The sequence below is a fragment of the Myodes glareolus genome, chromosome 10, assembly GCF_982192425.1.
Source record: "Myodes glareolus chromosome 10, mMyoGla1.1, whole genome shotgun sequence".
Lineage (NCBI taxonomy): Eukaryota > Metazoa > Chordata > Mammalia > Rodentia > Cricetidae > Myodes > Myodes glareolus.
In genome coordinates this window covers 60,636,068-60,649,016 of record NC_142035.1, presented here as the reverse complement: position 1 = coordinate 60,649,016, position 12,949 = coordinate 60,636,068, and the positions used below count along the sequence as shown (strand labels likewise).

The 12,949-nt window shown below is 45.5% G+C and overlaps 1 protein-coding gene across 8 annotated transcripts in view; it reads right to left on the bottom strand.

The window, feature by feature from the left end:
• Fsip1 (fibrous sheath interacting protein 1) overlaps positions 1–4,984 on the bottom strand; it is a 126,823-nt gene extending 121,839 nt beyond the window's left edge. For 6 of the 8 annotated variants that reach the window (XM_048460015.3, XM_048460016.3, XM_048460017.3 and 3 more), the window contains exons 1-2: positions 4,811–4,984; positions 1,273–1,405 (exon numbers count right to left, since the gene is read on the bottom strand). In XM_048460015.3, the coding sequence (XP_048315972.3) occupies positions 1,273–1,405; positions 4,811–4,905 (228 nt within the window). In that variant the 5' untranslated portion in view covers positions 4,906–4,984. Of the gene's footprint in view, positions 1–1,272; positions 1,406–1,558; positions 1,648–4,810 lie in introns of those variants that run through there. The other 2 variants (XM_048460020.3, XM_085696483.2) reach the window with 2 other exon arrangements.
• Positions 4,985–12,949: the final 7,965 nt, after the last annotated feature.

Below are 12,949 nucleotides of genomic sequence, written 5' to 3'. Positions count from 1 at the left end.
GGATATTCTGTTTTCTTAAAACTTCACATATTGTAGCATTTAACATTAATGAAAGCCCTGTGGAGATGTGTGAATACCCACACTAGCACTGGAGTTCCGAGAAACGTTAATGAAGTACAAGTTCACTGAAAATTAAATTGATACCATTGTCCCCCCCATCTTAAGTAATAATGGGGAAGAGTTGAGACTGGCCCCAAAGAGCCTTGTTCAGGATCCGGGAGCACTGCTCTCCGCTGTCCACAGCAGCAGCCCCGTCCCCTGGCACGCTGCTGAGAGAGCTGAAGGACTCAGAAGCGGTTCGGAATTGTGAACGAGATGTTTCTAATGAGACGCACATGCTGGGCTAATCTCAGCCTCCTATTTTATTTCCCCTTCCCTTTGCACTTCAGCAAACTTCATTGTGAAAACAGCAGTTTGGGCCAGCCGGCTTTCCTGAGAGAGGGCACAAAGGGACACTCACAGATGGGTCAAGAGAAATCGGTTGGCAAACCTCCGAAACCCACCCAGGACAAAGGGGGACACAATGAGGTAAACACACCTGGGAAGAGCTGAGTTCTTGAAGAAACTCTCTTCATGGAGGGGGACCGTCTCCTCCAGCCCCCCAACCTCAGCCGTTAGGAGGGACCAGCATGGGGACGCGCCACCACAGCGATGGGCAGCCCTAGGACCAGCATGGGGACGCGCCACCACAGCGATGGGCAGCCCTAGGACCACTCTGAAGGCCAGAAAGGATAAACGGACAAGTGCGCAACCCTCTTCATAACACAGGGTCTCTGTTGTTAGGCACCGTGGTCAGCAGGTTAGCAGGCCAAAAGCTTTGGGGAGTTCTCCTGTCTCCAGCACGCCCCCACCTCCCCACAGACACACTGGACGTACAGATGTACAGCCAGCTTTATGTGATTCTGGGGGTTCAAGCTCGGGTTCTCGCAGTACGCAGCAAGCAGTTTACCTCCCGAGCCATCTATTTTTAAATACTGAGCCATTTTCATAGTAAAATGAGTGGGCGTACATTAGATACTGGAATACAATGTTTCCTTATGAAGCCAAACAACACACCGCGAAGTTTAACATAGATTTTAAGAAAACATACCCAAGAAGAAAGAAGGCAGTGGGGAGGAGGAGAAAAGAACTTAGCCTGATCATCCTGAACAAGCTACGGAAAAGTCAGGAACCTGTGAATACCGTCTGAAGACAACATTCAAATGGGAGTCAACCTTGGTCTCCTCAACTGTTGTGGCAGAGAGCTCGACTCCTTTCCAAATGAAAGATTACCTTGAAGGCCCCTGGTTCTGGCGAGAGCACCTCCAGAGAAGAATTTGAACTTCTGCTGCCAGGACGTGATCGTGAACTTGAGGCTGGCTTTGAAATTCCATCTAGGTTTCCCTTTATAATATCCATCGACATCCTACACCAAGCCAAAAGAATTAAGAAGCGAGTGGTTTAGAGGTCTAGATGTCTCCTTAATCAGTTTAGGCTTCCAGACAATTACTCAGAACCTATTCACTACTACATCACATACATAAGCGCTCCTCAGTGTCATCCAGAGAATCTTACGTACATGGATTATGCATCAGGTGCTGACCGCAGTTAAGGTGGGATGCAGATGTGAACGCTGTCTCACTGTCTTGATGCAGGAAAACAAAAACAAAAATGTGCTTGTTTTTGCTCTTCCACAGGAGAACTCTCCAGGGACACCTCTCTAACCCTAACCCCTTGCATCTTAAGGACTTGCTAAGGCCTCCCACCTGCCTCCATCTGGGCTCGCCCTCCTTCCAGCCTTTCCTGCTTCAGATAGGTCACATTTTTTTGGAGCACTTTCCTCCACAGCACAGCCTTCATTTAATCAGCTCCCCCCTCCTGAAGTCGGCAGTTTTGCTTCTGACTGGCACAAGAGAATAAAACCTGCAGCCTTTATTACAGGACAGACTTGCATTATCTGGCTGTGCTTTGTCAACCGCCTCTTAACCACTTTACATGAGACTCTCCACAGGCTGTCTTCATTATCGTCACTTTATGTCTAGTGCAGATTTTGAAAGTGAGACTAGCTCACTCGGGCAGAAAGGCTTGAACTAGAGGGAGAAGACAAACACTGTGGATAGATCCTTCCAAACCATGCCCTTGATAACGACCCTTACAGATCCGCTGGGGATGGGGGAACAATATCATGCTGCAAACCAGAAGAAACTGAAAATCCCGCTCAAATATGAACGGGCTTGCTCCGTCAAATCATTTCCAAATTACACGTAGGCACTAAGACTTCAAAATCCCTCCTCGTCATACAAAGCGGCCTGTCTTTCCTTCAGTTTGTGAGCCACAGACTCAGAGTCCAAAGACTCCACACACCGAAGGAAGCACCAACATTAACACACTGAAGCTGCTCTCGGGCTCACTGAGGAGTGACACGGCCTTGGCCTCCAGCTGCTCCATGTGCTAACTGCAGAGAACAGTTGGCCAACCCGTCCCACTCCGCAACTGAAAAGGCATTGCTGTCAACATTATTCACACGGTGTAAAAGGGTCGTGGCTCGCTCAGGAAGGGCCTGACATGGTTACTGTGGATGATGGATCACCCTGGCCCCGTCACATCACCACCGAAAAGCATAAGTCACTAAAAGGCCAAATGTCTTTTCCATGCCCGCATCCTGTCAAGGAGGACTTAACTGCAGCTTGAGAGGAGCGGGGAGTGGAAGCATGTGGCGGAGCCAATATAATACACATCAAAAAAAGGTCAGGGCACAGGGACCCATCCACGCCATGGATCAGCTAAAAGACCCCAGAAATCTTTCCATTTGCTTCAAAATCTGGTCTGTTACTATTGTTCCCTCCCAAGCATATCAAATTAAATGAATCACGGTTCACAGAAAATGTAACTGACACAGACTGTCTGTATATTTGACCATCTGGAAAAGAAGTCAGAATAGAGACCATTGTACTGGGAGCTTATAGATGTATTGTGTGTTCAAGGAATCACTTGTCACACAGAAATCCCCAACGAAAAATGAAGAGCTGTACAAGAAAGCAACCAAACAATGTGTGCTTAGTTATGTGAGTACTGAGTATGGATTTAACCAATATCATGCCTTCACTGAGTGTATGGGGTGGGGAACAGTATCCAAAAGAATGGGTGTAGAAGAATCTATTATAATAGGAAGTTGAAGAGGACATCCAAAATTTGATAAAGCCAAAACAATAATTAAGAGTTCAAGATGACTGCCTCCAGAGGCTGTGACCGGGGATTTCTCTATTCCACTTCATGGTTTAACACTTGGGCCATATTATTTTGGTAAAAGCAAAAACCATTGCTAAAAGTAATATATAGCTGCCATAAAATCACTGATGTACTAAGCATGTGTGGTGGTTTGAATGATAATGCCCCCAGAAGCTCTTCTGTTGAACTACTTGGTCTACAGTTGGTAGAAATGTTTGGGAAGGATTAGGAGGCATAGCCTTATTGGAGGGGGTGTCTTTGCGAGAGAGGGGGCAGTCTTTGAGGTTTCAATAAACTCTCATCATTCCCTCTAAGCTCTCTCTGCCTCCGACTTTCAGACCAAGACCTGGCTCTCAGCTGTTCCTGCTGTCATGCCTTTGCTCTGCCATCATGGACTCGAACCTTCTGAGTCTGTAAGTCCATTGAAGGCTTTATTTTACAAGTTGCCTTGGTCATGGTGCTTTGTTACAGTATCAGAAAAGTAATTAAGACAGAAGCTGGTACAAGGAATGGATTATTTCTGGGACAGGTCTGACAATACTGTGTTTTGGAGGAACTGGAAGACTCCGGGACTCTAGACTAGGAAAATCACTGAACTTTGTAAGCAGAGCTTACCTGGCCATCCTAGCGGGAGGGAGGAAGACAAAGTGCTGAGAGCTATGTAGTCTGTGGAGGCCCACAAACCTCAAGAGTTTCCAGGGGGAACAGTACTAGCAACTGGGCCACAGCACATTCTTGGGATGTCTGGCAAAGAATGTGGATGCTTTCTGCCCTTGCCCTAAACATTTGTTTATGGCAAAATTGAAAAGCAATGGATTCATTTCCTTGGCAGAGGAGATTTCGGGACAGCCGAATATTGCTTGTCGTGTGGTTATCAGTAATCACTCTTATGCAGGTCTACTGTGAAAAGAGCAACTGGTATGAACAGAATTTTTGTTACAGACATTTCCTCGTTTAAAGACACATAATGCACACTTTCTTAGGGTATTAAAAGAATCAAAATTAAAATATCAGACACATTATGATAATCAGTGAAGTAGATAACAGATACCAGGTTCTAGTGGTAGCAAACAGCTGCTCATACATGCCAACATTTTATACCATTTTCTGATCAATTTATGTAGTTAGTACATGATCTGCTCTGACGAGGTAAAATTGCCCATGTCTCTATATTAGTTTGTTGCCAAGCTGGTTGTCTGAAAAGCCTATTCATATTCCCCAGCCTGACAGATGTTCAGAGGTTTGGTTTACTTTCTTCTATCATAGGAAAAGCTGAATTCCCAGCCAATGTTTACCAGCCCTCTTTCTATTTTCACTTTTTTCTGTGTCATGACTATGTGCGGTTTGCAGTCTAGACTACTGACTGGTTCTCTAGACCTCAGTGGCAAGAAGGTTCAGAAAGATGGACTAATGCAGTGAGTTCCCAGCAGGGACCACGGTTTCCCAGAGACTCCACAGTCCCTCCCAGACATAGCCACGCCCCTGTAGCCACGCCCCCTATGACCTGCAAGACAGGCCACACCCACCACCATGGCCCCTCCCCTTGGCACCGACAGGACTCCGCCCGTTCGCATGCTGTTGTGCCTGCCGCGCTGCTACCGACCTCTGCCCGTGGTCCGTGCGGTCCTTCACCTTCCCGGTGGGGATGAAGGCTAGACGCCTAGGCACTAACTGGCGCCGCTGGCATCCAAGCGTCATCCACTTCCCCTCGAAGGGGACGGGTCTTTCCCGCCACCACCACCTCTGTGGAGATGAAAGATGCCCGCTGTCTCGAAGAACGCTGTTGCCCTGGCAACTGGAAGCGCGCGATCTCGGTCTCGCGATATGTGTAAAGGGCTGTCCCGTCGGAGATGGGCACTGGGGACCGGAAAGCACAAGGAAGGTTGCTGAAGCGGTTGGGGTGGAGGTTGTGAGACTAAGGCCGCCTATAACCGTTACTGAATGTTCTAGGTGAGGAATGGTTTGTTCCTATTTAGGCTGGACTCCGGAACGAGGATCCCGCTGTTTACGTGGCTCTGACCGGCTTCTAGGATGTCCTACAAGCCAGTTGTCCTCTTAGATCTCAGTTACCTCCCTGTAAAACTGATGTGCAGCTCAGAGATGTTGTACGTGAAAGTCTTGTCAAATTCGGACGTGTGTGTGTGTGTGTGTGTAAAGACGTTTTGTAAAGACTGGGCTGCAAATGAAGGATTATCATGGCTTTATACACCTTCATAATTACTCATAATTCTTCTGTGCACAGTGCATAAGGACTCGCTGTCTGGATCACCAAACTGGTGTTCTTTCTTCATCCCCGGGACTTTGAAACCCCATTCCTTTATCAGACCTCAGTACCGCATGACCCTTCAGCTGTGTGAGAACCTTCTCAAACTTAGCAGATCAAAAAAATCAAGCCACTTTTCCATAGTCTCCTCTCTCCACTCCAGCCCATCCTCCCAGGCTCAACTCAACAACTTTGGCGCTGTCCCCAATTCCTCTTCCTTTCACGTGCGTTATAAATGGTACCGGTCTGCATTGAATTGTATCAGAATCCAAAGGCTTCTCACACCTACAGGGTTCCCACTTTCGCCTAGTTATTTGCAATAATCTACCTGTAGTCTCTTTGGTTCAACCCCCCCACACACACACACACACCTCCTATATACTGGAAGCACAGTATCCTGCAGTATGTTCAGAACCTCAGTCCTCGGCTCCATGTTCCCCCATGACTCTCCATTTCTCAGAATCCTTACACAGACTACAGGCCCTAATGATCAAACTGTTATCTCTCTGCCCTCCTCCAGTCTTGCCATCTTTTCCCAGATAAATGTTGCCCCAGCCTCTACTGCCCTAGTCTTCACTGTTAATGTTTCCACTGGAAAATTCCCCATACTTCTCAGGAAATTTATGTTTTTCCAAATCCCCTTTTCTTTACGTTTGGAGATCAAAAACAATGGGGAAAATATTCTGCTTCTGGATGAGAATTAACCCTTAGCAGCCTGCACAGGGATGTAACCGAAGGAATCCAGGCCACCACTGCCAAAACAAGAGCAGAAATTATGACACTAAGTCAGAAGTTGGGGTTCCCACTTTCTGGAACCCAGGCAGAAGCACCAGGGAGGGGCATGCAGTTTCGTCTGCCCATCTTTCTTAGAGCTGATATGTATTTGGGCCCTGCCTGTGCCAGCAGGGAGTCACTTAGTGTTCTCTCTCTCTCTCTCTCTCTCTCTCTCTCTCTCTCTCTCTCTCTCTGTGTGTGTGTGTGTGTGTGTGTGTGTGTGTGTGTGTGTGTAGCCTAGACTGTTCTGGAACTTGCCACCCTTCTGCCTAGGCTTCTTGAGCACTAGAACTGTAACCCTGTACCACAACACCCAACTTGAACTGAATCATTCTTGGGAATAAAATAACATTAAGAAGCTGGTACCATTGTATGCATTATAAAAATTCAAGAAATAAAAACAGGCCAGGGAGACAGCTCAGCAAGTAAAGGCATTTGCTGTGCATGCCTGGAAGCCAGAACTCAAGTCATAGAACCCATGTAAAGGTAGGAGAAGAGACCCAACTCACACTCACAGCTTCTGCTGATCTTCACATGGGCATCATGGCACATGTGCATACACTCATGCACATATACATACATACATTTTTAAAAGAACAAAGAAATAATGAGTTTGGGATTCAAAATATTGGGACTCCTTACCTTCGCAATTCCCAATCCACGGTATTGACTGGTAGATTAACATGCTATATGAAAAAATGAGTAACTAGACTGGGCATGTACCTCACTGGAAGGTGAGAGGCCCTGTGTATGAGCCGTGGCAGTACCAAAAGCAAGGACAATGATGTAGCTAAGGTTGCCTATCTAAAGTGAAGACCAGATACGGGGAGAGGACTGTCCATCTGCTAACAGCCAGACACAAAATGGGGTAAGCAACTGAAAACAGTGTCCACGGTGCCTTTAGCATTTCTCACCTGGACCTGCCTTGTTAGCTAACTAATCAGAATGCCTCGCCAACTGATTGCCTCCACAAACTACTGTTTGTAGAGGTCACCTATTAAAAACCAAACAAACAAAAACACCTCACCTGTGCTCACCTTAACAGATACTGCTCAGGGACAACCTGGTTCAGTAGACCTAAACTATAATTCTGTGTCCTCTATTCCCCTCAAAAATGCTACTTCCTTTGACCTTGGTATCAGTTGTCTCTTAGTTAATATTTTATTATTCAAATACTACTTAGTAATGGTCTCTGCGTTTTCCAGAATTGGAATATAATTTATAATTCTCCCAAACTCTTCTAAATTTAATAATTTGGATTTTGGGGTTTTCTTTCTTTGTATTTTGGTGGTGTTGTCCTGGGAGGGGGGTGCTTTGTTTTCTTTACACACATATACGAGGAGGCAAGCGTTTAACCTCTGAGCAGTATTTCCAGCCCTAATAGTTCTCATTGCTTGAACACTTGCTTTGGGGATCATAATGGTAAGAATACAAAAGTATTCTTTTTTCTTACATTTATTTAGTTATTATGTACACAGTGTTCAGCCTCCATGTATGCCTGCAGGCCAGAAGAGGGCACCAGATCTCATTACAGGTGGTTGTGAGCCACCATGTGGTTGCTGGGAATTGAACTCAGGACCTCTGGAAGAGCAGTCAGTGCTCTTAACCTCTGAGCCATCTCTCCAGCCCCTACAAAAGAATTCTTAAATTCTTAAATATGGAAGTATTTTAAGAATAATTTAATTGCAGAATCTGTACTTAGCCTATGTGTGCTTAGGCTGCTTTGATACCAGCACCAAAAGAAAAGAGAAGCAAGACCTTGCAGTTCAGATTTCCTGTCTCTACATGTGAAAGATCAGTATTTGTCAGGGGCTTAGAAACAAAACTTGTCTCTCCAGCACACACACAGAGCAGTGGACCTGCTTGTGCAGGGACACACACACACATACACACACACACACACACACACACACACACACACACACACACACCAGCTCCCTAGATCCTCTACCTGGAATACAGCTTCCCTGCTGTCTATGTGGCTTGTTTCCTGAGAAGGCCCTGTCACCCCAAGACATAATCATCTAAAATCACACTTCGAACAAACTTAGAAAGAAGATTTGTTTGGGACCATGCATTTGGAGTTCATGGTCACTTGACTCTTTTTCTTTGGAAGCACTGGTGAGATGGGCCAGCTTTCCTGATGACAGCTGAACAGAAAAAACAAGGAGACTGTCCCCTTTCCCCCTTCACCTAACTGTATTCCATGCAACTGCCTCACAAAAAGGCTGCAGCATCCCCCAACAGCAGCACAGGCTGGCAACAAGCATTGCACCATTAGGGGACAGTTATCCATACTGCGACACCGACTTTTTAAATGTTTTAATAAAGAGGAAGAGCTGGAGAGATGATTCAGAGGCTATAGCACTGGCTGCTCTTCAAAATGGCTGGGGTTCAGTCCTCAGCATCCATATGGTGGCTTGTGTAGACTACTAATAAAAACACAGAGGCAGATATTGGAGTTCAAACTGAAAGATTGGAGAAACAAAGCAGCCAACCACTGGAGAGCTCTTACCTCTATGAAATCTTCAGACTGAAGAGAGAGTGAGTTCCTGTCTCATCCTGCCTTATATTCCTCTCTAGAGTTGATATTAAAGGTGTGCACAATTGCCGGGTGGCCTCTATGGCTGGCTAGTGTGGCTGCTGGGATAAAAGGTGTGGTCACCACTGCCCAGCCTCCATGGCTAACTAGTGTGGCTAGCTTTGCACTCTGATCTTCAGGCAAGGTTTATTTGTTAGATCATAAACAAAGTATCACTATAGGCTTACAACAGTCTGTGGAATCTGATGCCCTCTCTGGCCTCCACAAGCACTGTACACAAGTAATACACAGACATACTTGCAGGCAAAACATCCATACACATAAAATAAGAAATTAAAAAAGTTTGTAATAAGGAAGAAAGTACCATTATTAGGAGTCTACTATTGAATAGTTGGATAGCCTTAGATAAATTCACAAATGTTTATGAACTACCATGTCGCATTTGGGAAATGAGGTTGAATGGGGTTTGCAGTTATGGTCTCTGTTGCCCATTAGACTCACCATTGTGTAAACTCCTGACACCAGGGCTGCACTGAGAACAAAGATGTCAGAAATCAGTGCCGCCTGCTCCACCTTTAACGGTAAATACATCATCCAATGACTGATCTTGATAAAATGTTGATCAGGTCTCTGGTGGGACTGTCACAGGTGCCATCAGGGCTCCTGGACCACAAATTGCTTCTTGAATAGTTATAGGTAGATCATTTCTACACGCCTGCACACTGTTCTTTTCTGTGAACCAAGGCCATATTTTCTTTATATGTGTGCATGTGTAAGTATGTATACTATGTGAAGGTCTATGTACTACACATACACGTGTGCAAATGCAACCCAGGTGTGCCAATATGGGTGTGGAGGTCAGGGACTTTTATCCTGTCACTTGTATTGTTTTTAATAAAACGCTGATTGGCCAGTAGCCAGGCAGGAAGTAGGGGCAGGGTGATGAGAACAGGAGAATTCTGGGAAGAGGAAAGACTCAGTCTACAGTCGTCACGCAGATGCAGAGGAAGCAAGATGAGAACGCCTCATTGATAAAGATACCAAACCACATGGCTAACACAGACAAGAATTATGGGTTAAGATGTAAGATATAAGAGTTAATAAGAAGCCTGAGCTAATAGGCCAACCAGTTTATAATTAATGTTGGCCTCTGTGTTTTTCTTTGGGATGAACGGCTGCAGGACTGGGCAGGACAAACCTCTGTCAACAAGGGACAATCTCAAGTGTCAGTCTTCACCTTCCACCTTGCTTGAGACAGAATCTCTGTTGTCTTCCCATGGCATATATGAGATTGAGACTGGCTAGCTCGTGAACTTTCTGGAATTTTCCTTTTCTCACTCCTTATCTCCCCAGAGGAGCTCTGGGCTTGCAGATGTGTGTCACCCCCTCCAGCTTTTAAGGGGCTTTAGGGATATGAGCCCATGTCCTCACACTCAAGTGGCAAGTGCTTTTACCTGCTGAGCCATATCCTCAACCCCTTTCTCCAGTTTTTATATTGGGTGCTTAACGAGGCCCATTAAATTTTTTCACATTTCTTAGTGATGTGACGGAGGAAGGAAACAGAAAATACAGAGCTCTGGAGACTGCGTATGATCTCTGGTGTTTTCCCTTTTTAAACAGTTGCCTTTGAAAATATATGCAACGTGAGAACTGTCCAAACCAAAGGGAAACAAAACGTGTGCCTCTCACTCTGTAGTCACCCCACACGAAGTCCTTACTGATCGTATTTGCATAAAACAGTCCTGAGGAGTGCATTTCTGCCTCTATATGTTTTCCCGCTTTATTTCCCGCCTGTTCTTCTCATTCTGCAAACTGCTCAGAGTCTGTGTGGCCCCTGAGAGCACACTTTAACAAACTGAAGTTGTTATGTATTTGTTCTTAATTTTTTGCATACACTTCTGTGTCATAGTGAGGGTGATGCTCTCAAAACAGTTAGCGCTCAGAGAGGACAGGAAGTGTCGTCTTTTCCTAGCTGTGTTTTCTACAGTTCTGCATCCTGCCTGTACTCCCTGGAGGGCGGCGTGCCTGCAGGAGAATTCAGAGTTTCTGTTGGATGAACGTGTCTGAAGCTGAATTTCCCCTGGTCTGATTCCAGGTTGGGGGACATATGGCAGTGTTGATTTTGAGTCAGATTTTGTTTTTGTTTCCCACTTCTCCCCGCTCTTGACACTTTCCTTCTGAGTGGAGTCAGTTTTGAAGGACTGAGAAAAAGCCCACATTGTACTCCATCTGGGGCTGCAGCTACCAGATGTAGTGCCCCAATTTCCTTCATCTTACCCTCAGCTTTTTATCGACTGTAACAGTGTGCTGGGAGAGCATCACAGAGCAAACTCAAAAGCCATTTCCTGTGAAGGGGCTATTATCAGTGTGTGCCACGGCCGGACTACACCTCCCACGATTCTGTGCTTAGCATTATTGAAAATGACATTTGTGGAATGCTTAGGACTTGTCTCAGATTCTTCATCGCTCATTTCCCATATCCCCCTAGTTAGAATAATTATCGTGAAAATTTATATTTGAGAAGGTGAGCATCAAAAAAAATTAGGTTTTGTGTCGTCCCTCCCCCAGGTCGCATCAGAACTAACCTGCCCTAAGAGTCTAAAAGACAGTCTCAGCCTGTGCGAAGGGCTAAAGTTGACATTTATTTAGATCCACTAGATGGCGCTGGCTATCTGTTGAAATGACTGCCTCTGCCTTTCAAGGGCGCTTGCTTTCCTTGGATGATAGGTGTGACTTGAGAGACCACTGCACTGAAATCTCAGGTTCCTTGAACTGTGCTTGGGTGTATCTTTAAATAGCCATTCAAACGGGAGAAGTGAAAAGTAGATCTGAAAATAGTAGTAAATATTATAAATAGATAATAGAAACCTTTTGATGATTTTAGAAAAACAGGAAATTCTCACTTATTTATATAAAAACAGCAGATGTGCAAAGGGTATGCTTTATTCTACTTCCTCTTTTTTATACTAACTTCCAGCACATTCTAGTCCAGCACACCCACAGTGCCATTCACATAAGCCAGGGTGAGCTGGGAAGTAAATCATATCTAAAAGAATGAAGCCCAGGTAACGTCTCATTTTATTCAAGTAAAATGCCTTTTGGTTCAGTATCTTTTTCTGGTATCATTGTTAACAGCTAAAACTGAACTAAACCTCCTACCAGTGGGTTCTCAATGATGCCCGAGGATCTCTTGGGGGTGTTGTTTGTCTCGCCCTGTAGTGACATTTCATTTGTATTTTAATAAATAAAGCTTGCCTGAAGATCAGAGTAAAACAGTCCCACTGGTCAACCTTACAGATCAGGCAGTTGTAACACACACCTTTAACCCCAGTAGCCACAGGAGTTGCCATAGAAGCCGGACAGTGCATGCCTTTAAATCCTAGCCCTAGGGAGAAATATAAAACGGAAGGAGACAGCTCTCAGACACAGTCTCATTCTGAGATTCCTGGAGGCAGGATCGCCATTTCAGACTGAGGCAGAGGTAAGAACCAGTGGCTGGCTTCTTAGCTTTTCTGACCTTCAGGTTGAACCCCAGTTTCTCTCTGAGTTTTTATTATAAACCTGACTCTGCAGGTCTGGGTACCACATAGGAGCCTGCATTTTAGCTAGTACTGTAGTGATTCTGGGGACCGGTGATGGGAGTTCATGGTTCAGAGGGTGAGTGGTGAGGCCCTGCACCCAGGGAGGTCTGAGAGAGCGCCACACTGCCAGAAGGGAGGTCTGGGAGAGTGCCACACTGCCAGAAGGGAGCTCTCCTAGAGATGGCTCCCACCAGGGCTCTCCAGGGCAGCAGGTAAACAGAAAGGTAGGAAACAGGAAATGTTTTGCTCCTCCCACTTCCCTCATTCTGTGCCTTCCCTCTTCTTCCTGTCCACTGTGGATGCCTGCATGGAATCAGGTCCTGGTCAATGGTTTGTTTTGTTTTGTTTTGTTTTGTTTTGTTTTGTTTCAAGGCTCGATGCTTTTCAATGCTTGTTGTTCCAAAACCATAATGATGTCTTTGGTTTTTCTGTTTTGTTTTTAAGTGAAAGGAGTTAGGGCATGCATTGTCACGTGACCTTGTTCAGGGACTATGACTGTAGAGAGGGGCTTGCCAGATGGCAGAGAAGATAACAGTTAGCACACACTGGTGATCACAGATGTGCGCTCACCACCACCCCCAA